At 50.2% G+C, this 20,074-nt stretch overlaps 3 protein-coding genes across 6 annotated transcripts in view; 1 reads left to right on the top strand and 2 right to left on the bottom strand.

The window, feature by feature from the left end:
* Positions 1–347: 347 nt before the first annotated feature.
* ckap4 (cytoskeleton associated protein 4) lies at positions 348–3,008 on the bottom strand. Its single transcript, XM_030342129.1, has 2 exons — positions 2,428–3,008; positions 348–1,932 (listed from the first exon to the last, which is right to left on the bottom strand). The coding sequence occupies exons 1-2, from the start codon at positions 2,791–2,793 to the stop codon at positions 763–765; spliced, it is 1,536 nt and encodes a 511-aa protein (XP_030197989.1). The 5' UTR covers positions 2,794–3,008; the 3' UTR covers positions 348–762.
* Positions 3,009–4,949: 1,941 nt separating this feature from the next.
* The window catches only part of bltp3b (bridge-like lipid transfer protein family member 3B), a 39,266-nt gene continuing 24,141 nt past the window's right edge, over positions 4,950–20,074 (top strand). For 2 of the 4 annotated variants that reach the window (XR_003974021.1, XM_030342101.1), the window contains exons 1-7: positions 4,950–5,323; positions 12,442–12,604; positions 13,893–13,931; positions 15,661–15,752; positions 16,387–16,576; positions 16,804–16,944; positions 18,445–18,612. Coding sequence is in view for 3 of the 4 variants with exons in the window: in XM_030342101.1 (XP_030197961.1) it covers positions 5,280–5,323; positions 12,442–12,604; positions 13,893–13,931; positions 15,661–15,752; positions 16,387–16,576; positions 16,804–16,944; positions 18,445–18,612 (837 nt within the window). In the remaining variant the exon portion in view is untranslated. Of the gene's footprint in view, positions 5,324–12,441; positions 12,605–13,892; positions 13,932–15,660; positions 15,753–16,386; positions 16,577–16,803; positions 16,945–18,444; positions 18,613–18,779; positions 18,823–20,074 lie in introns of those variants that run through there. The other 2 variants (XM_030342102.1, XM_030342103.1) reach the window with 2 other exon arrangements.
* Positions 13,978–15,648, bottom strand: LOC115532390 (complement C1q-like protein 2). Its single transcript, XM_030342165.1, has one exon. It carries the CDS (start codon positions 14,963–14,965, stop codon positions 14,228–14,230), a length of 738 nt encoding a protein of 245 aa, XP_030198025.1. The 5' UTR covers positions 14,966–15,648; the 3' UTR covers positions 13,978–14,227.

The following is a 20,074-nucleotide window of genomic DNA, read 5'->3' as shown; positions in this document are numbered from 1 at the left end:
CTGTATTGCAGCGGATATGAGGTCCCATGTTGATCCAGATGGTGAATGGAAAATATGATCAATCCATTTATGCTGGGATCCTACTTGCACTTTCATGCCTGTAAATATAGTACACATTGTATGTACAGTACATATAGTAAATTGTATGTGTAGTACATATAGTACATTGTATCTGTCTTTGGTTGACTGTAAACACAGTATTAGTAATCAAGTGAATGTCCAGAGGCTGAGTGATGTCACACCACGCTATGACCTTCCTTTAAATTTGACACTAATAAATCCCTAAAGCTGCCGCTCTACCTCTGAATCGATGACCTACCAAATGAAAAGGTTTGGAAGATTGAAAATCCCGAGAATTTAGTGTCATTTTTATTTTTCGTTCAACAGAAGAATCCAAACACAGTTTGTAAACATTGTTCTAATGACCCAAAACGAGACGTATCAAATGAAATTTACTGGAAAGAAAACAGGATGTAAATAATAAAAGTGAATGTCCAAAAGAAACAAAACAGTAGAAAATACAGTGCAGTGAGAGTCCACTTCGGTGTAGAAAACAGCAGGTCCTGTTGGTCCTGCCCTCCGGTACAGTCCTGACGACAACGGGTGCTACCCCAGGACCCTGACCCCCAGGACGCGGACCCCCCCAGGACAACTTGGCTGGGGGGTCAGGGGATTCAGCACCTCATGTGCTTCATGTGCGGGAGAACCAGGAGGCTTTGACAATCAGCTCATCAGATTGATATTAAAGGCTTTATTAGTGTTCTACGGCTTCTTGGCTTTGATTTTCTTGGTGGACAAGGCGGCCAGGGTGGTGGTGGTCTTCTTCAGAGCATCCTGCAGGGTGGAGATGGCCTGCTCGTGCTGCTCCAGACGGGCAGCCTTCCCCTCGAGGGCCACCACCACGGCCCTCAGCTCCTCCAGACGTTGGGGGGTCTGGATGCTGTCTCTGGTGCTCTCCTCCAGTGTGGACAGCCTGCTGTCCAGCGCCTCCGTCAGGCCCCCCAGAGAGCCCTGGTCGGCGCTGGACCGGACCTCCTCCACGCCGGCCCTCAGCTGCTCCAGCTCCTCCGCCAGGCCGGCGCGGGCCTTCTCCGCCGCCTGGCCGTGGGCGGCCAGCGCGCTATCGTGGGAGTCGTGGCTGGCGAGCAGCGCCTCCACCCTGGAGGAGAGCTCGGCCACGGACTGCGCCGCCTCCTCCGACGCCTTGACCCGCGCCTCCAGGTCTACGGAGCGCTGCAGCGTCTGCTCCCGCGCCTCCTCCCGCAGGCGGCCCACCGCCTCCTGGGCGCGCCCCAGCCCGGCCTCCAGCTCCTCGGACCCGGCCCGCAGCTCCGTCACCCCGGCCTCCGCCGCCGTCACAATCCCCTTCAGGCTGCCCACGGTGTCCTGCACTAGCGCCCGCACCGCGTCCACTTCCTGCGCCAGCGACGCCACCTCCCCGTTGCGGGTCTGGAGCTCGGCGCTCACGCCGCCGATCTGCTCGGCCAGCGAGACGGCGCCGGCCTCCGAGGCCCGGCTCGCCGCCTCCAGCTCCTCCACCGCCCCCGCCACGACCGCCAGCTCCCCCCTCAGGACGGCCGGGTCCTCGGCCTCGCCCAGGCGGGCCTGGAGGCCGGCCAACTGCCCCCGCACCTCGCCCTGCGCGGCGGCCAGCTCGGCCACGCTGGAGGCCACGGATTGGCCGACCTCGGCCAGGCGCGTCTCCACGGTGCTCTCCAGGGAGGAGAAGTCCCTCTCGCGGGCCTCCTTTACCTGGCTGATGCCCGCCGACAGGTCCTGCAGGAGGTCGTTCTGCAGCCGCTGCAGCGCCTCCTCCAGCCGCTGCTTCTCCTCCTCGCCCTGCCGCAGCCGGCCGCCCGCCGCCCCCAGCTCGGAGCGCGTCACGGCCAGCGAGGCCTCCAACCCTTCCACCACCCGCCTCACCGAATCCACCTGAAGCAGGAGGAACAGGGATGGTTACTGTGGGAACACGCAGGCTTCATGCACCTCAAACCCATCCCTGCCCCGTTTGAGGTGCATTTCAGTGCACTATTCAGCTCAGTTGCATGTTCCATTTTTTCCCCTTTGGCGTAAAAATGGGTCGATGACAAAGGAGGCATGTTGTAGCTCCTCTGTCCTACATGATTCACCTGAAAACTTAACTTCAGAGTTTCTTTAAAAACGCAACTTCAAAGAAACGGGACGATTAGCGATAAGGACTGTTAACCCAGCGCCTCAAGTGATGGATGATGTAATAAAACGTTAAGAGTCAGGGAGACCATCTTCAAAGCTTTATGAAGGTATGTCGAGCCTGTTTATGTAAGGACACGGTGTTCGATGGCCTGTTACACTGTAGTTACATGGTGATCGATGGCCCCGCAGAAGCATGTTTTTACGCATATGAAATAATGGATGCAAGGATAAGATAACCAGTTGTGAATCCCCTACCTGTTCAAGAACGCTTTCCATCCTCCCGTGTAACTTTGCGTTCTCCAGCGCGGTTTCCTGATTCTTGGCACCGATCTGGTGAACTTCTTCTAGGGCCTGTTGGAGATAAAACGCCGCAAAACCTCCTCCAGCGACCAGAGCGACGGAAAACAATAAGAGAAGCACCTGGAAGCCTCCACCTCCACCTCCATCGCTGCTGGGTCCAGACCCGGGACTCTTTGGGGTGGTCACGGCTCCTGAGACCTCATCGCTACTTTTCTGCACTTTTGTCGACGCGTCGACCTGGGCAGACGACGGAGGAGCAGCAGCAGCAGCAGTGGTGGTCTTTTCCCCGGAGCTCGCCTTGTTGCGGTTCTTCGCCGTCATCTCTGTTTTCGGAGGAGATGTGGTTCAGGAGTGGTGGAGATGTCTTCAGGAGGGGTGACGCGTCGCAGACTGGCGCTGGGTATAGAGGAGCGTCCTGGAGGCGTCCTGGATACCTCCTATAGTCCCGAACCTTCAGCGTATCAGGGAGCGCGTCGTGGCCTTCCTGGGGCTGGTTTAGGGGCAGGGGGTGGTGTGTGTGTGTGTGTGTGTGTGTGTGTGTGTGTGTGTGTGTGTGTGTGTGTGTGTGTGTGTGTGTGTGTGTGTGTGTGTGTGTGTGTGTGTGTGTGTGTGTGTGTGTGTGTGTGTGTGTGTGTGTGTGTGTGTGTGTGTGTGTGTGTGTGTGTGTGAAATCCCCCTGGAATGGGGGCTTGGGTCTGTCTGTGTGTGTGTGTGTGTGTGTGTGTGCGTGTGTTAAAATAGGAAAGGGGTTTGCTTGACCCGGCCGGGTTTGTAACCTGAAGCCAGTGGTCCCGTTTTACTCCCCATCATGTTTGTCGCACTTGGAGAGGAAAGCGTTTAATGTTTAATTCTGGGCTGGATTGTGCATCATCCTAGACGCCTGTGGCGAAAGAATGTTCACACATGTTGTACATTCTGTACATGCATCTGATTAACTCTGGGTTAACATCAACCTGTGGAAGAGTGGTATGGAAATGAGCTGAGAGTTCATGTTACACCGCTGTCAGCTGCAGGGCGACCCCCTGGTGGCGCTTCAGTTTTTTAATTTAGTTTTATAACCGTTCTCCATCCCATCCCCTCCTCGGATATCTGAAGGCTCCTGAGCCAATAGAACCGGTTCCTCCGTCGCTCCTCCCTTCATACGTGGCATCAGTCAGCTGGAGCCCCTTGAGGCTCTGCCTCCACAGTGACTCACGTTAAGATCTACCAAAACCCTTAGTTTATCCTTAAGTAACTCTTGACTCCAAAAAGTATCTCTTAACTCTTATAAAACTCCTTAGTTTCTCCAATAAGTATCTCTTAACTCTTATAAAACCCTTAAGGTTATCTAAAAAGTATCTCCAACTCGTATAAAACCCCTTCGTTCCTCCAATAAGTAGGCTATCAATTAACTCTGATCAAAAAAACCTTTTTCCTCCAATAAGTATTTCTTAATTCTTATGAAACCCTTACGTTTCTCCAGTAATTATCTCTTAACTCTTATAAAACTCTTAGTTTCTCCAATAATTATCTCTTAACTGTTATTTCTCAAATAGGTAGGCCTATCTCTTAACTCATCTTATTAATGTATCATTCTTTTTATGTTTTGCAGGCGTACCTTATCTTAGGGGAAGTTCCTCAAGTCAACGTCTGAGTGGGAGGGTTAGACTGTCGTCTCTGGTCCCAGTACAGTCTCTAATGGTCCCAGTGCAGTATCTCATGGTCCGTAGTCTGTTATGGTCCATTATGAGATCTGTTTATTAAAGTAATGTAATGTTCAGTTTTGCTGCTGATATGGTAACAGCCAATGAGCCCTAATTAATTAAATCAAATAGTCCACATTGTGTTCAATATTGGAATTGTTTGCTATTTTCTTTGTGTATGAATCGTAACAGGATAATAATTAATAACAGGTCACTTTAAACGTTTAGCTGCGCTTTTATATGATCGGTTGATTGGCTGTCTAATTTACTGAGGCCCTCCAACAATTTACATTCGATGTTTTTCCACAAGCATGAAACGTGAACTATCTTCTCTGGACCAATGTCCTGCACAGGAATGTGCATTGGTGTCACAGTTTGAAGAAACATTTCCTCGATTTAAACACTAGACGGCGCCAGAGGACAGTTTATGAATAACTAACTATTCATAATGACGAGAAGGGAAAATTAAACGTAATTTAAATCATAGGCAAGTTACTGAACACAATGTCTTGTACAGTGCATGCGTTTCTCCTTAATGTTAAGGACTTTTTTTATGCTAACCTAGGCCTAAACATGACGTCCTAATAAATAAGAATAAGAAAATCCTTCTATTTTCTTTCTACTTCCTCCAGTGATTCAGACGGACAACTTGTCATATAATGTAAGCCCCGCCCACACATCCTGACGTACTTTCCCCTCCCACAAACATTACCGTTCTGTCCACGCCCACACATCTTAACGTTCTATCAACGCCAGCAAAGCTTGACGTTCTGACCCCGCCCACAGACAACCGCGTTCTGTCCCCGCCCCTCGCCGTGACACGGCTCCTCCCGCTGCCAGGTGTTGTGTCCGTACCGTCTGACGGTCAGAGCTCCACATTAACGGTCTTAGTGATGCCCGGGACTAGCTAGGTACCTCACTATCTCTCTTTGGGACCTGGATTCCGCCTATTTAGCGATTGACGTGCGAAAGGAACTCCTCAAGACCCGAGCATCACGGCAACCAGGATGAAGATGGACCGGAGGATGAGGGTGGAGGTGTCGTAATAAACCCGCCGGTGGAGAACGGCTAGCATCGAGCTAGCAGCTAGCGGCTAGCTGTCAGTCTGAAACTCTAGTGTCTGTCATGGCCGGGCTGATCAAGAAGCAGATCCTGAAGCATCTCTCCAGGTCAGTGTTCACCCTGTCCCCCCAGGTCACCCGGGCTGTCACGGGCTGTCTCCTAATCTGGGTTATCTCCTAACCCGGGCAAACCCTTAGCCCTGGTCGGCTACGAGCCACCTTGTACATATTTCATGTTTTTCTCTCGCATCGACGAGCTTAAGACAAGCGCTAACCTGCTAACTTCAGGAGCTAACCTGCTAACTTCCACCTAGTGAGGGCTAACCTCTCTCTCCAGTGAGGGCTAACCTCTCTCTAGTGAGGGCTAACCTCTCTCTAGTGAGGGCTAACCTCTCTCTAGTGAGGGCGAACCTCTCCCCAAAGGGAGGGCTAACCTCTCCCCAAAGTGAGGGCTAACCTCTCCCCAAAGTGAGGGCTAACCTCTCCCCAAAGTGAGGGCTAACCTCTCTCTAGTAAGGGCTAATCTCTCTCTAGTAAGGGGCCGAGGGCTAATCTCTCTCTAGTGAGGGCTAGCCTCTCCCCAAAGTGATGGCTACCCTCTCCCCCAAGTGAGGGCTAACCTCTCCCCCAAGTGAGGGCTAACCACTCTCTAGTGAGGGATAACCTCTCCCCTTGGTGTTAGTCCTCACAGACTGGACTAATCCTGGACACTCAACCCAGCATGGTGTCTTTCTCATCCGCCACATGGCACAGAATGGGGTCATAACATTCTGACCCCATTCTGAGGTTAACCAAATAGCTTGGTTGTATTTGGTTAACCTCACATGACTCTTCTAGTATTATGCCTTATGATGCCCTTCTTCCCTGTCAGACCAAAGCAGTACTACCTCGTTCCCTGTTTTATATTAAGCCTTTATTATTTTGACCAGTAGTTACAAACGTTGGCTTTTGATTGCGTAGTGTACTTCAGCCAGGACATGTTTTTAGAAACATTTCTGATCATTTGATATATTCCTGATTGCAAGAGACTAGAATTGTAATTGTTCGTACAATGACTACCTTATGCATTTAGCACACAGAATTAGAATAGACAGAACTAATAGCATGCATTTATAATGTCAACAAACACTGCTTTGTATCTATATCGTCCCCTATTTTGTTTATTGAGGCTGAGCTCATATACCAGAAGCGTACCAGAAGCGTGTCATCAGATCTGATTCATTGATAGTCATTGGCTGGCTGATGTGGCAGCTGACGAATCTCGGCCGGTTCTGGCCGGTGACAAACAGGTGTCATCAGGTTCGGGGTGCACAGCCATTGTTAGTGCTTCAGAGATCCCACAACATCTTCCTTCTGCGGTCAACCATTATCGGTTTATTAGGCCGCGTTTCATGACCTTTGACCTCAATGGGTTCAGATCCATGTCCTGCAGAGCAGGTGGAGGTTCAGCGTCGAGGTGAACAGGCCTTCAGGTTCCCTGCAGATATGGGGGATCAAACTGTGTCCTTTCCACCCAGGAGTAGAACACCGATAGCCAGAGAGGGGTTTGCTTCTTCAGGGTCCAACATTGTTGAATTGAGACAGTGTTGATGGAGAACAGTGTTGCAGTAAAGCAGCATATGGGCTGAGCTGGAGCGGGCAGCCATGTTTGGTATGTCAACACTGGAGGTCAAGGAGGTCATAGAGGAACATGGAGAAGGAACATGGTGGAACATGTTCCATCCCTAGGGCCCAGGGGAGCTTAACAACCAGTAGGTTTGTAGTTCTATCCCTAGCTACAGGGGAGCTTCCTAACCAGAAGGTGTCTAGTGCCATCCCTAGGGCCCAGGGAAACTTACTAACCCATAGGTGTATAGTTCCATCCGAAGGGCCAAGGGGAGCTTGCTGATCAGTAGGTGTATAGTTTATTATGTAGATGGACACATTAATTGGACAGCGCTCTGTTTAAGTGGCAGACGGTGTGGGGTTGGGGTTAGGTCCACAAACAGGCCGTAGCTGCTTCCTCTACAGCTAACTACCACACATCACGCTAGGCTAGCTCTTAATCACCCTGGCCATCACACAAGCAGTCTGGACCTCAAAGCTGAGACCTCTTCCTCTCTACATTGTTGGAATGTAACATTTCAAAATTCCTTGGTTCAATCTTTTCTCTGAGTCAGTTTTATGTCTGATCACGATCTGCCTGGCGGTCAGCAGGTAACCATGGGTCGAGGTCAGCAGGTCACCAGGGTCGAGGTCAGAAGGACACCAGGGTTGAGGTCAGCGCGGATCACCTTGGTGGAGGTGTAGCTAGGGTGATGGGTACATCTGACTGAGTGCATCATCACAGGTTTGATAGGACCTGTGGGGTCTTCTCAAGATAAACCAGGGTGGAGATGGACAGGACCAAAACCTGAAGCACACAGATGAATGACCAGCAGCAGCTAGACGCTCCGCTGATCCAAGGCCTTGGGGAGGGACTTACTGAGCTGATGTTCATTCAGAGAGAGAATGGATGCTGTGTGATTGATGGAGATGCTATTACTGCAGCTATTGATTAAGGCTGTGGATCTCTACAGCTGAATGGGACGGCGGTGGGATGTTTGGTGTCATGAGTCCCATTCCTGTACGACACGAAGCATCAGCAGCATGTTGGCCCCTTCTCTGTGCAGTCAGAGGATGACTCAGTTGCTTTCTTTTCATTGGTTGAAGACGACACCGGTGACTCCGTCGACTCCCTTTCATTGGTTGAATGCAGCACCGGTGACTCCTTTCATTGGTTGAACGCAGCAGCACTAACGACCCTCTGTTGCTCTGAATGAAGCCTCTTTTATATACCAGGAGCTATCTGAGCCCAGCTGTGAGCAGAACCGGCCTCTCTCCGATTGGCTAGTGGAGATGGGAGGAGGAGCCTGTTAAGAATATCATTGTAGTGAGGTCTATCAGTCAATGTAATGTTCCTAACTTGCATTGGAATCAAACGTGTGTGTGTGTGTGTGTGTGTGTGTGTGTGTGTGTGTGTGTGTGTGTGTGTGTGTGTGTGTGTGTGTGTGTGTGTGTGTGTGTGTGTGTGTGTGTGTGTGTTCCTAACCTTTCTAAGCTCCGTCCTCATAAATATTCCAGTGCCTCTGTTCCTTCTTGGCGTAGATTCAAGCTTGCTTCTCTTCAACACATTGTGTGTTTAGACCGCACGCACAACACTTCTGCATGTGTTTGTGTTTGTTGCATGCAAGTCTGGTGTAAAAATGGTTCTATATCTCTTGACATTGAAATCACATCAATTCATTGAATAATGAATTCTGTGTTTTTTTTTGCAAGAATTTCGTTTTTTAGCCCGTCCCACCATACTTTAAAAATAAAACGATCAGGATTATTTCCCCCTCTTGAGAACGCTGTCTGTTCTTGAACCAAACCCGATCTCTAAAACTGGAACACAAAAGTAATTGGAAAGTAAAAGGAGGTGCAGACGATGGACACAATGCTTCACTGCCTTTTTATGATCGTCACATGACATACTGGGGGAGTTGACCTCATGACCTCCCACCAGGGCCTTGAGAATCATTGCTAGGTACCCACGTTGGTTTGACTTCACCGCTATGCACACAACTTGGTTTGACTTCACCGTTAGGTAGGTACACACCTTGGTTTGACTTCACCGTTAGGTACACAACTTGGTTTGACTTCACCGTTAGGTACACACCTTGGTTTGACTTCACAACACCGTTAGGTACACAACTTGGGTTTGAAAGTCGGGTCAATTTTCAGCACCACAAATAGTTTACATTAGTTTTAATTAAAATGAATGAAATTGCCTTTCCACATCGTTTAAAGTTCACCATTAACAGCTCTAGCTTGTAGGCCTGCTAAGATATTGTCTCACCTTTTCTTAGGAAATTGACTTTGAGCCCAAAATTAAAAAACGTAATAAAACACACCAGGGAAAATGTTCATGTCTCAGCAAAACTGAAAGTCTTTCCCATGTCATCCACATCAGAACTAATGAACACAGAATCACAGAGAGCTCACATCCTGCAGCACATCCAGTGAAGGATCCTGCTGTTCAGATGAGGACAACCAGCTGCTCTGATTCAGAACAACACAAGCAGCGTTCAGTGAAGAACTCCCTGAGAGATGACAGCCCAGCACCAAGCAGAACGCACACCTGTCTCTTAATGTGTAAACACTTTGTCCACATCGGCTGGCGGTGATAATCATGTCGGGGCGGTTTCAGATGAGTCAACTTGTTGGACATGTTGCAAACGAAACACAACCTCAGAATTTGCTGGATCTAGTTTGTCGGTGTGGGATTTGAGGTAGCCTGTGTTCCCAAAACCTGCTGTTTCCTCTCGTATCGGAACACATCTGTAACGACCCAAAGTCCTGTACGGAAACGCTGATTATTGCTAAAGGGTCCAGGGTCTGTTGGTTCCACTGTTTTTACTGCTAATGACTCAGTCCAGATCCAGTCTTTGATTGTGATCAAGCAGGCGTAGGGGAACAGAGTTTATGGGCTCTCTGTGTGTGTTGGACAGACCAGTTGAGAGGACCGGGACGAGGGGTTGAGAGGAAGTGACATCGTTGTTCAACAGCTTGGTGGCTACCAGGTGTATTGTCTCTATTTTGTCCAATCAGCCCCTGTGGGTTCTGCTCATGCTAGCAGATCACTCACACACCATTCAGAAATGTCCTTCATTTTACGGCTGAATTATGTTAATCAGATCCATTCCTCCAAAGCACCTTCCTCGTTAACTCAGACAGCCTACACTCAATCAAGGAGCAGCCTTGACGTGAGCCTCGGCTACCTGGACTCAAAACCAGAACCTCCAGGTCTCTGACTCAATAAACCTGGTGATCCACTAGTACCCTGCTCCCCTCATCCAGTTAAAAACGGCCGTCCATCCGCCATAACTGTCCCCGCAGAAGTGAGTGGTCTTACCCTTTAGCTCTCTTTGTCTGGAGTAAGGTTTTTTTACCCTGCTGTGAGAGGGATGGAAGAGGAGGACTTGACGCCATCAGGACTTGACCCCATCAGGTTTAGCAGGGCCTTGACCCCATCAGGGTGAGCAGGGCCTTGACCCCATCAGGGTGAGCAGGGCCTTGAACCCATCAGGGTGAGCAGGGCCTTGACCCCATCAGGGTGAGCAGGGCCTTGACCCCATCAGGGTGAGCAGGGCCTTGACCCCATCAGGGTGAGCAGGGCCTTGACCCCATCAGGGTGACCAGGGCCTTGACCCCATCAGGGTGAGCAGGGCCTTGAACCCATCAGGGTGAGCAGGGCCTTGAACCCATCAGGGTGAGCAGGGCCTTGAACCCATCAGGGTGAGCAGGGCCTTGAACCCATCAGGGTGAGCAGGGCCTTGACCCCATCAGGGTGAGCAGGGCCTTGACCCCATCAGGGTGAGCAGGGCCTTGAACCCATCAGGGTGAGCAGGGCCTTGAACCCATCAGGGTGAGCAGGGCCTTGAACCCATCAGGGTGAGCAGGGCCTTGAACCCATCAGGGTGAGCAGGGCCTTGAACCCATCAGGGTGACCAGGGCCTTGACCTGTTTGATGTGGGACAGCCCTTCAGTTTAAAGCTGTTATTAATCCACTCCAAGAAACGAGTATTCTCTGTGGAGCTGATTAACGTCTCCGCTCTTATCTTGTTTCTGCAAGGGGCCGCTTTCAGGAAGCCAGGGGGGGGGGTTTGGTTTGGTTACATATTTGTTTTATTAGAACACTTCCTAAAGGACATCTAGTGCACTCTCCGAGCACACTAGATGCCTTTTAGGAAGTGTTCCATTCCAAATCGTCTCCTTTCTGAGCTCCGTGCTCTCTGCTTCCCCGAAACCCCCTCCTAGCGCGGGCAGCTGGGACGGGGATGAGGGGCGGATGGCTACACTGTTGGTTAGTCGGTGTTGGTGAGAGCCTGCAGGAGAGTAACATGTTGTAATGGCCCAGCCCCCCTCCGCGTTGCTCCTGATTTAGAAAAGTGAAATATTCCTGCACCACAGAAAGGCAACACTTCCTCCTCTCTCCCTCTCGGAGGCTGACTACTTCTTGGTTTGTCTCTCTCGCTCTGCGTTGGTCCATCTCACGCCGTCTCTGTGAGTCTCCTCTGGTCTCTTCAGGCCTCTGGTTCTGCAGCGTGGTCTTCAGCAGGGTTAGTGAGTGACGTCAGGGTTGAGAGGAGAGAGAGGGAGCGAGATGACGATGTGTCGCTGGCTCGCAGGGTGGATATTTGATCGGTGGAGTGGGATGAATATTTAACTGGTCACAAGGCTAGGGCACACACTTGGCCCCCCCCCTGTGTGTTTGTGTGTGTGCGCTTCGTAGAAACGGTATATCTATAATGAAGTCATCGTGACATACTAATGGTTTAATTGTTTTGATTGTAAGGTTTAAGTCCATGTTGACAACTGATGTGTTAATGAATAACCTTCAATGATTTAAAACGTAATTTGGCCTCTAATTAATGTATGTATAGTATACTGTATACTCCCATGAGCTAGAATGTTCGCTCATCGTGTGTGTGTGTGTGTGTGTGTGTGTGTGTGTGTGTGTGTGTGTGTGTGTGTGTGTGTGTGTGTGTGTGTGTGTGTGTGTGTGTGTGTGTGTGTGTGTGTGTGTGTTATAGTTATTGGCACACAACAATCACAAGTTGGTGCAGCCAAGTGGACTGACTTTGTTTGAGCAACTCAACTGAAAAATAAATGACACAATGTTACATATACTGAAGCTATAGGGCGAAAATGTTGTATAAGATGAACTATCAAAATGACAATGACAAAATCTAGATTCCCAAAGCAGTTCTACTAATAATAGTGTGTTTATATAACATTGCCCTCTGTAGAGAGGGTCTAGTATGGCAAGGAATTTGGAGGTATGAGAAATCTCTGCTAACAATTAACTAAATAATCATCCAGACCCTGACCCACACACACACACACACACACACACACACACACACACACACACACACACACACACACACACACACACACACACACACACACACACACACACACACACACACACACACTGTGTTTGTTCTGCATGGTCTTGTAACACGGTTTTGCATCCCAACCCCAGCCTTTAACTCCCTTCTCCCACCCCCATGAATTCCAGCACATCTTTATCAACCAGTTGACGGTCGCTTCTGTATCTAATAATATGTAATCTATCCAGACTACCCCTAAAGGTGTGTGTCTGTGTGTCTCCAGACCCCTCTAATGGTGTGTGTGTGTGTGTGTGTGTGTGTCGGTAGGTTTGCTAAGAACCTGTCCCCAGACAAGATCAACCTGAGCACGCTGAAGGGGGAGGGGCAGCTGACCAACCTGGAGCTGGATGAGGAGGTGCTGCAGAGCCTGCTGGACCTGCCCACCTGGCTGGCCATCAACCGGGTGGGCTGCAACAAGGCCACCATCAGGGTAACACACACACACACACACACCTAGATCTCAATCACACACACACACACACACACACACACACACACACACACACACACACACACACACACACACACACACACACACACACACACACACACACACACACACACACACACCCCTAGCTCTGTCACTCACTCACTCACTCATTCACTCTCTCACTCCTAGGGTTTTATCGGTGAGATTTGAACATTAATAATGAGATGAAGCCTACTTGATGTGTTTATGTCCTAAAATGTACACTTATGACCTTGAGAGAGATGAGAAATGACCTCCGAGATTCAACAGCAGTGTGGATTAGAGTCTGGCTACAGGCCACATGAGGAAGATCGAGAGTTCAGCCGCTTGTAGCACGTCTTTAATGTGTTTACATGAAAAATATTACCTGTCAAATACAATTACATTACTCACACACACCTCACTTTCACTCATTTCCTAACTCAATGCCAGATGACCACAACTTTGGTCAACACAAACACACCCTTGGTGTGTGGTGGTGACTGTGTGTGTGTTATTTTTTTTATCCCGATTGCAGTGGCGTTGCCCAGCTCAGCAGAACTACAACGTACAACACCTATAATTATCGGCCCAAATAAATTTGAACACAACATTTTGTCATTGTTATTTATGGGATGGCTGTAAAACATCTTACGCAGCGATTTATACCAAGCAGTTAAGAAGTCAAATCCAGTGAGCAGAGCAGCATACACCTCCACCTGTCTCACCATCACCTGTCTCACCACCACCAGTAATAACTGAGTGCAGTAGCACATCCTGAGATGGCGTGTTCTTCTCTCTGTGGGTCTGTATGTTTGTTTGTGTGTATGTATGTCTGTTTTCTGTGTGTGTATGTGTTACTGTGGGTGTGAGCTCTAGGAGGTCTGTTGCTGCCATTCTGTTTAAAATACATCTGATCTAATCAGCTAAAACCCCAAAAGACTCGCCTCTTCTGTTTTCAATGTTCTGAAATGACAGTGATGAAAATTACGCTGTTTAACAGTTCTTTAGGTGTCTCAAAATACAAACTAAAACGTCTTGCTTGTTTGACTAATGACAACCTAAAGGTGCAAACACCAGAACACGTTCATGTCTGTGTTAATAATAAAGGCTCCTATCTGCTGTGGTCGACCACAGGATGTTTACCTTGTTAACTGATGAAGCCACACAGTCTGTAGAGGTGGTTATAATGGCCCGTCCATCTGTGTAAGATTGGTTTAAAAAACGACAGTGGCTGAATGTGTCTTTCCTTTTCTGTCGTCTCTGACAGATACCATGGACAAAACTCAAGACCCACCCCATCTCGCTGGTAAGCTGGCTGTCTATATGGCTGTCTGTCTGTCTGTCTGTCTGTGTGTCTCTCTCTCTCTCTGTAAAGAACTCAAACCATCACACAGTGGTAATGTCATATATTAGATATTATTTTATTTGTATTAAAGGATCAGGAAGAGGCAGGAAAATAATCATTTGCAAATCTATAAAAATATATATTTCTGTCAAAACAACAATCGAATCCAGCCAACCCCTGCTTTCAACCAATCACCATCAAGTCCTGCCAATCCCACTGGCCCCGCCCTCAAACCTCACCAGACGGCCGCCGGGGCCTCACATGGGGAAGAGCAAGAAGCCGCTGAAGGTGTTGTAGTAGTAGCCGTCGTCGTAGAGCATGCGGTTGGCGTACAGCAGGATGTAGACGCTGTCGCCGGCCTCCAGCTGCACCACGGCGGCGTTGGTGGCGCTGTCGTGGCTGTCGTCGCCCTCGGTGTCCCAGGTGGACACCATCCTCTGGCTGTTCATCATCATGGACACCACCGAGCTAGGCTGGCCCGAGTTGTTGTTGTACATGGTGTAGCTGAAGTAGTACACGCCGCGCACCGTGGCGGTGAAGGAGCCCGTGGCCGGGTTGTAGCCGCTGCCCATGTTGGAGAGGATGCGCTGGTACTTGAGCGTGGTGTCGTGGTCGAAGGGGCCGACCGAGTCGCCCAGCGCCGCCGAGAAGGCCACGCGGGGCGCCGCCGACGGCATGCTGGCCCGCATGGTCTTGAGCTCCTGGCCCTGCTCCTGGTTCAGCTTGCGGAGCTCCAGCGTCTCGCGGCTGCTGACCCCCTGCTGGGCCTGGCTGGCGGCCGCCTCCTTCACCAGCGTGCGCACGGTGTCCAGCAGGTCGTCCTGCACGCGCACCACGCTGTCCATCCGCTCGCGCAGGGCGGACAGCTCGCTGATCAGGGCGCAGCTGTCAGGCTGGCAGACGGCCAGGCTGGCGCCGCGGCCCCAGGACGTGTTGTTTTCATGGCACAGGCCGCCGGCGACGACCACCGCCAGGAGGAGGAAGGCGCGCTCCATGGTTCTCTGCCGGACGTCCGTTGGGTCTTCTCCTCGGGTCGCTGTGGTCACGGGCTCCTTGGTCTGGCCTTGAGGTGGATGTGTTTTTAGTTTAGTCTTCAGGTGGGTCGTGGTCTGGTCTTCGTCTGGGTCTCGGTGTGGTCTTCAGCGGACTGGTTCCAGTGTGCTCTCCCAGTTCCTTGCTTTGCTCTCGTCTCCCGGCCCGAGTGCAGCTCGTATTTATCCCCGCTTCTCGCTGTTGCGTAAGACCACGTCCAACACCACCGCCTTCCCTCCTCAAAAGAAAGGCGATAATGAGAAAGTAGGGCGCGATAACGGCGAGCAAAACAGAAAGCGATAGCACCTATACCGTGTCTGGGGCAGACATTGTATTCATTCCTCAGGGTAACACTTTGTTATTGTCATCTGTATCGGATGCATTGACAGGGCGGATGGCTGTTGTGTTTTCTGCGATACGGATCAAACGCAATACCGTGCTGCCCGTGTTTGAACAGTGAAAAGGTGGATGCAGTTGTTTGCCAAAGGGCTGGTTCTTCTGTGTAGTATTATGTCGATTGAGTTGTTGGTTTCTGATAGCGGTCGCTGCCTCACAAGAGCTGGGCAGGAGCTCAGTGACTCAGAGATAGATAGTTCACCTGAGGCGGTTCCACCCATGCCAACCTAACATTACTGTGACACTCTCCCGTGGCGTCTAGACTCTGGACAAGGTGGTGATGGAGATGAGTACCTGCGATGAGCCACGCCCACCCAACGGACCATCGCCCATAGCAACCGCCTCCGGACAGAGGTGAGCCTTGGACATGTCTAATGGGCAGATTCAACAAGAAAAACGGATAAACTCTTGGTTTGAGGTTGATATCTGTCTCTCTCTATATCGGTCTATTGGACTGTCGGCCTGCCTGTCTGTCTGACTGTTTGTCTGTGTCTTGTCCCTGTCTGTGTGTCTGTGTCTCTTTCCGGTCTGTCTCTGTCTATCTGTCAGTCTGTGGCTCTCTCTCATTCTCTCTGTTGAATAAAATTGAAAAAAAACTTTTTTTGGCATTGAAAATAAACATTAACATCGTTAAAGAAATAAAAAAATGTCTCAAAGATAAAAAATAACATCTATTAAATATAACAAAAGATCGCTTTCTGTTTGTCTTTCTCTCCCTGGTCTGTCTGTGTCTCCCTGGTCTGTCTCTCTCAAATAAATTCAAAGAGCTTTATTGACATAGGGTGCTTATATTGACAATCTAAACTTAAGCGGTCATCATCGATCACACCCTTTATGAACATCTTCCCCCTTAGTGAGGAGGGGGAGAGAGGTCTGTAAGGTGATGTGTGGTGAACCTCTCTCCCTTCCCCCTTTAGTGAGGAGGGGGTGAAAGGTCTGTAAGGGGATGTATGGATGAGTGGTAAACCTCTCTCCCTTCCCCCCCTAGTGAGTACGGCTTTGCGGAGAAGGTGGTGGAGGGCATGTCTCTGTCCATCAACTCCATCGTGGTGCGGATCAGCGCCAAGGCCTTCAACGCCTCCTTCGAGCTGTCCCAGCTGCAGGTGTACAGCGTCAACACCTCCTGGAGCCTGAGCGACCTGCGCTTCACCCGCATCACCGACCCCCAGCGGGGCGAGGTCAGAGGTCACAAAACACAACACAGCCCCCCTCACAAAACACAACACAGCCCCCCTCACACAGCACAACACAGCCCCCCTCACACAGCACAACACAGCCCCCCCTCACACAACACAACACACACCAGATGTTACTCAGCGCCACCTTTCCCTCCATGGGAGAGGTCTTCGGTCCATGAACAGAGCAGTGTGTACCCTGCTGGACCTAAAGAGCGTCTGTCCCCCAGATCCTGACCTTCAAGGAGATCAGCTGGCAGATGATCCGCATCGAGGCGGACGCCATCCAGAGCGCCGAGCACGAGATGCTGAGCGCGCCCATCAGGCTCATCACCAACCAGTCCAAGATCAGGGTGACCCTCAAGAGACGGGTCAGTACGCACGCACGCCCGCACGCACACACGCACAGACACACGCATGTGCAAGCAAGCTAGGATGGACCCTTGGCTCTCATGAAGCTCTATGCCTGTCCCTCATTGGTCAACCCACACCAGCCCTCAGAACCAGGTTTATAAGAGGCTGATGGACTCAGTGAGGGGCTCGCCCTCCATCATGGATCTAGTGTAGTGGGGGGTTGTCTCAGGTCGACAGCCCTCCCTGTGAGTGGTTAAACGAGCCAACAGCGAGTTCAGAGGGGAATCGCACGGCGCTTCCTGTCGAGTGCTGCTTCATCCGCATGTTATGAAGAAGACTGCGTTGTGTGACCACAACTCGGTTTCCGCAAACTTGTAAAAAAAAAAAAAAAAAAGGACCTGTGACGTCATGTTACAGACGAAAAAGCAGCACTCTGCTATTTTTTTAAAACAGCAGTGTGCCTTCTAGTTGTTCTTCCTCTGTGTTTGGGTATCTGTTGTGTTTCAGAGCTCAGGGTGTTGTCCGGTACTCTGGGCCTGCGTAGCCTTTGGAGACTCAAACTGGGATTAAGGGTGGATATACACATGTGATTAGGAGAGTGGTGTGAGCACAAAAATGCCTCAGGCAGGGCCAGTTTCAGTCCTTATCAGGATCCTAAAGTACGCCATGGCAACCAGTGTTTTGTCTACAAACCCTCTTCCATCCACGCGTTGGCTTTGTAGACCAGTAATATACTTGATGTGGGATGATTCAGTGTTAATATAGTAGGTATATATTATTATAGAGCAGGGGGTGAAAGCAAGATGGAACCCCAAACTAGGTGTCTAGGATCAATCTAGATTCCACGCCACGGAATAAACAAAAACATTTACATTCAGTTTCAGAGGCCGTGACCCCTTTATTCTCAATGTGGGACAGATCGGACATTTGCAAACTTGCTCATTCATAAGAGAGTGTCATCATATTTTGGACTGTCCAACACTCCTCATGGTCGGTTGACTGTCTTACCCTTCTTTTGGTCTATTGACTGTCTAACCCACCTTGTGATCTGTCTTACCCTCCTTTTGTCTATTGACTGTCTAACCCTCCTTTTGTCTATTGACTGTCTAACCCTCCTTCTTGTCTATTGACTGTCTAACCCTCCTTCTTGTCTATTGACTGTCTAACTCTCCTTATGGTCTGTTGACTGTCTAACCCTCCTTATGGTCTGTTGACCGTCTAACCCTCCCTGTGGTCTGTTGACTGTCTAACCCTACTTGGGTTCTGTTGACTGTCTAACCCTCCTCATGGTCTGTTGACTCTCTTACCCTCCTTTTGATCTATTGACTGTCTAACCCTCCTTGGGTTCTGTTGACTGTCTAACCCAGCCTTGTGCTCTTTTAACTGTCTAACCCTCCTTGTGGTCTATTTACTGTCTTACCCTCCTTGGGTTCTATTGACTGTCTAACTCTCCCTGTGGTCTATTGACTGTCTAACCCTCCCTGTGGTCTATTGACCGTCTACCCCCCGTGGTCCAGATGAAGGACTGCTACGTGGTGGCCTCCAAGCTGGTGCTGATCCTGGACGACCTGCTGTGGGTGCTGACCGACTCCCAGCTCAAGGCCATGGTCCAGTACGCCAAGTCGCTTAGCGAGGCCATGGAGCGATCGGCCCAGCAGAGGAAGAGCATGGCCAGTGAGGAGCAGGTAGCAACACGCACACCAACACACGCATAGACACACAAACACACAGACACACAGACACACAGACACACAGACACAGACACAAGAGCATGGCCAGTGAGGAGCAGGTAACAACACGGACACCAACACACGCATAGACACACAGACACATAGACACACAGACACACAGACACACAGACACACAGACACAAGAGCATGGCCAGTGAGGAGCAGGTAACAACACGGACACCAACACACGCATAGACACACAGACACACAGACACAAGAGCATGGCCAGTGAGGAGCAGGTAGGAAAATGCACACACACACACACACACACAAACACACTTACACGCACAGACACACGCATACGCACAAGAGCACACAGAAACACACACAGCATACATGTGCATGCATACACACACTTATATATATACTTGTGTCTGCATACACAGACACTTGTATGTAGGTGCACATCACAACTCTTGTACATGTGTGTATTCATTCATATGTTTGTAGTGCAGACATGAGGTGTGAGCGCAGGAGGGCTTCACAGGCCTGTCAGTCAGAGCCAACAGGGCTGCTGGCTTAGCGTCAGCATAGCCTTGTTTTCTGTGTTGGCCCAGCTTGCAGATGACAGGAGGCAGACTTCTGGTCTGGGCTTTGGTTCAGCGCGCTGCAGCCCTGCTGTTATATCATGCAGATTTGACTTGCTGAAAAAAGTTAATTTCACAAAGACTGGCATAAAAGCGCTGAGGTAGATGATATTTATAGCATGTGTAACAAATGTAACACGACACAGAGAACCCGCGGGTGTAAAACCCTTTCTCTCTCAAATAACGACCACACTGTGTACTCCCTTCCTACCGTCTCTCCCTCCTCTTTACCCTCTGTTTCTGTCTCTCCCTCTTCTCCACCCTCTCCCACTGTGTCTCCCTCTTCACTACCCTCTCCCACTGTCTCTCCCTCCTCTCTAACCTCTCCAACTGTCTCTCCCTTCCTCTGTACTCTCTCCTACAGTCTCTCCCTCCTCTCAACCATCTCTCACTGTCTCGACCCTCTCTCTGTCTCTCCCTCCTCCCTCCCTTCTCTTTAGCCTCTCTCTCTGTCTCTCTGTCTCTCTGTCTCTCTGTCTCTCTCTCTCTCTCTGTCTTTGTTTTTCTCTTTCTCTCTCTCTCTCTCTCTCTCTCTCTCTCTCTCTCTCTCTCTCTCTCTCTCTCTCTCTCTCTCTCTCTCTCTCTCTCTCTCTCTCTCTCTCTCTCTCTCTCTCTCTCTCTCTCTCTAAGCCCCTGTGTTCCCATCACAGTGTCGGGCCGACTGTGTCATGGTCTGGAAGTCAGTGGGTGGAAAATATGTGGTCTGCCTCTCTGCATGTTTCCCTGCTCCACTTCCCCTCTGCCACGTCTCCGTCTCTCTCTCTCCCTCCCCTCTGTCTCCCTCCCTCCTCCTCTGTCTCTCTGTCTCCCCCTCTCTCGGCTCTGGGTGT

The sequence above is a fragment of the Gadus morhua genome, chromosome 19 (genome assembly GCF_902167405.1).
Source record: "Gadus morhua chromosome 19, gadMor3.0, whole genome shotgun sequence".
NCBI lineage: Eukaryota > Metazoa > Chordata > Actinopteri > Gadiformes > Gadidae > Gadus > Gadus morhua.
This window is presented reverse-complemented; position numbering and strand designations above follow the sequence as displayed.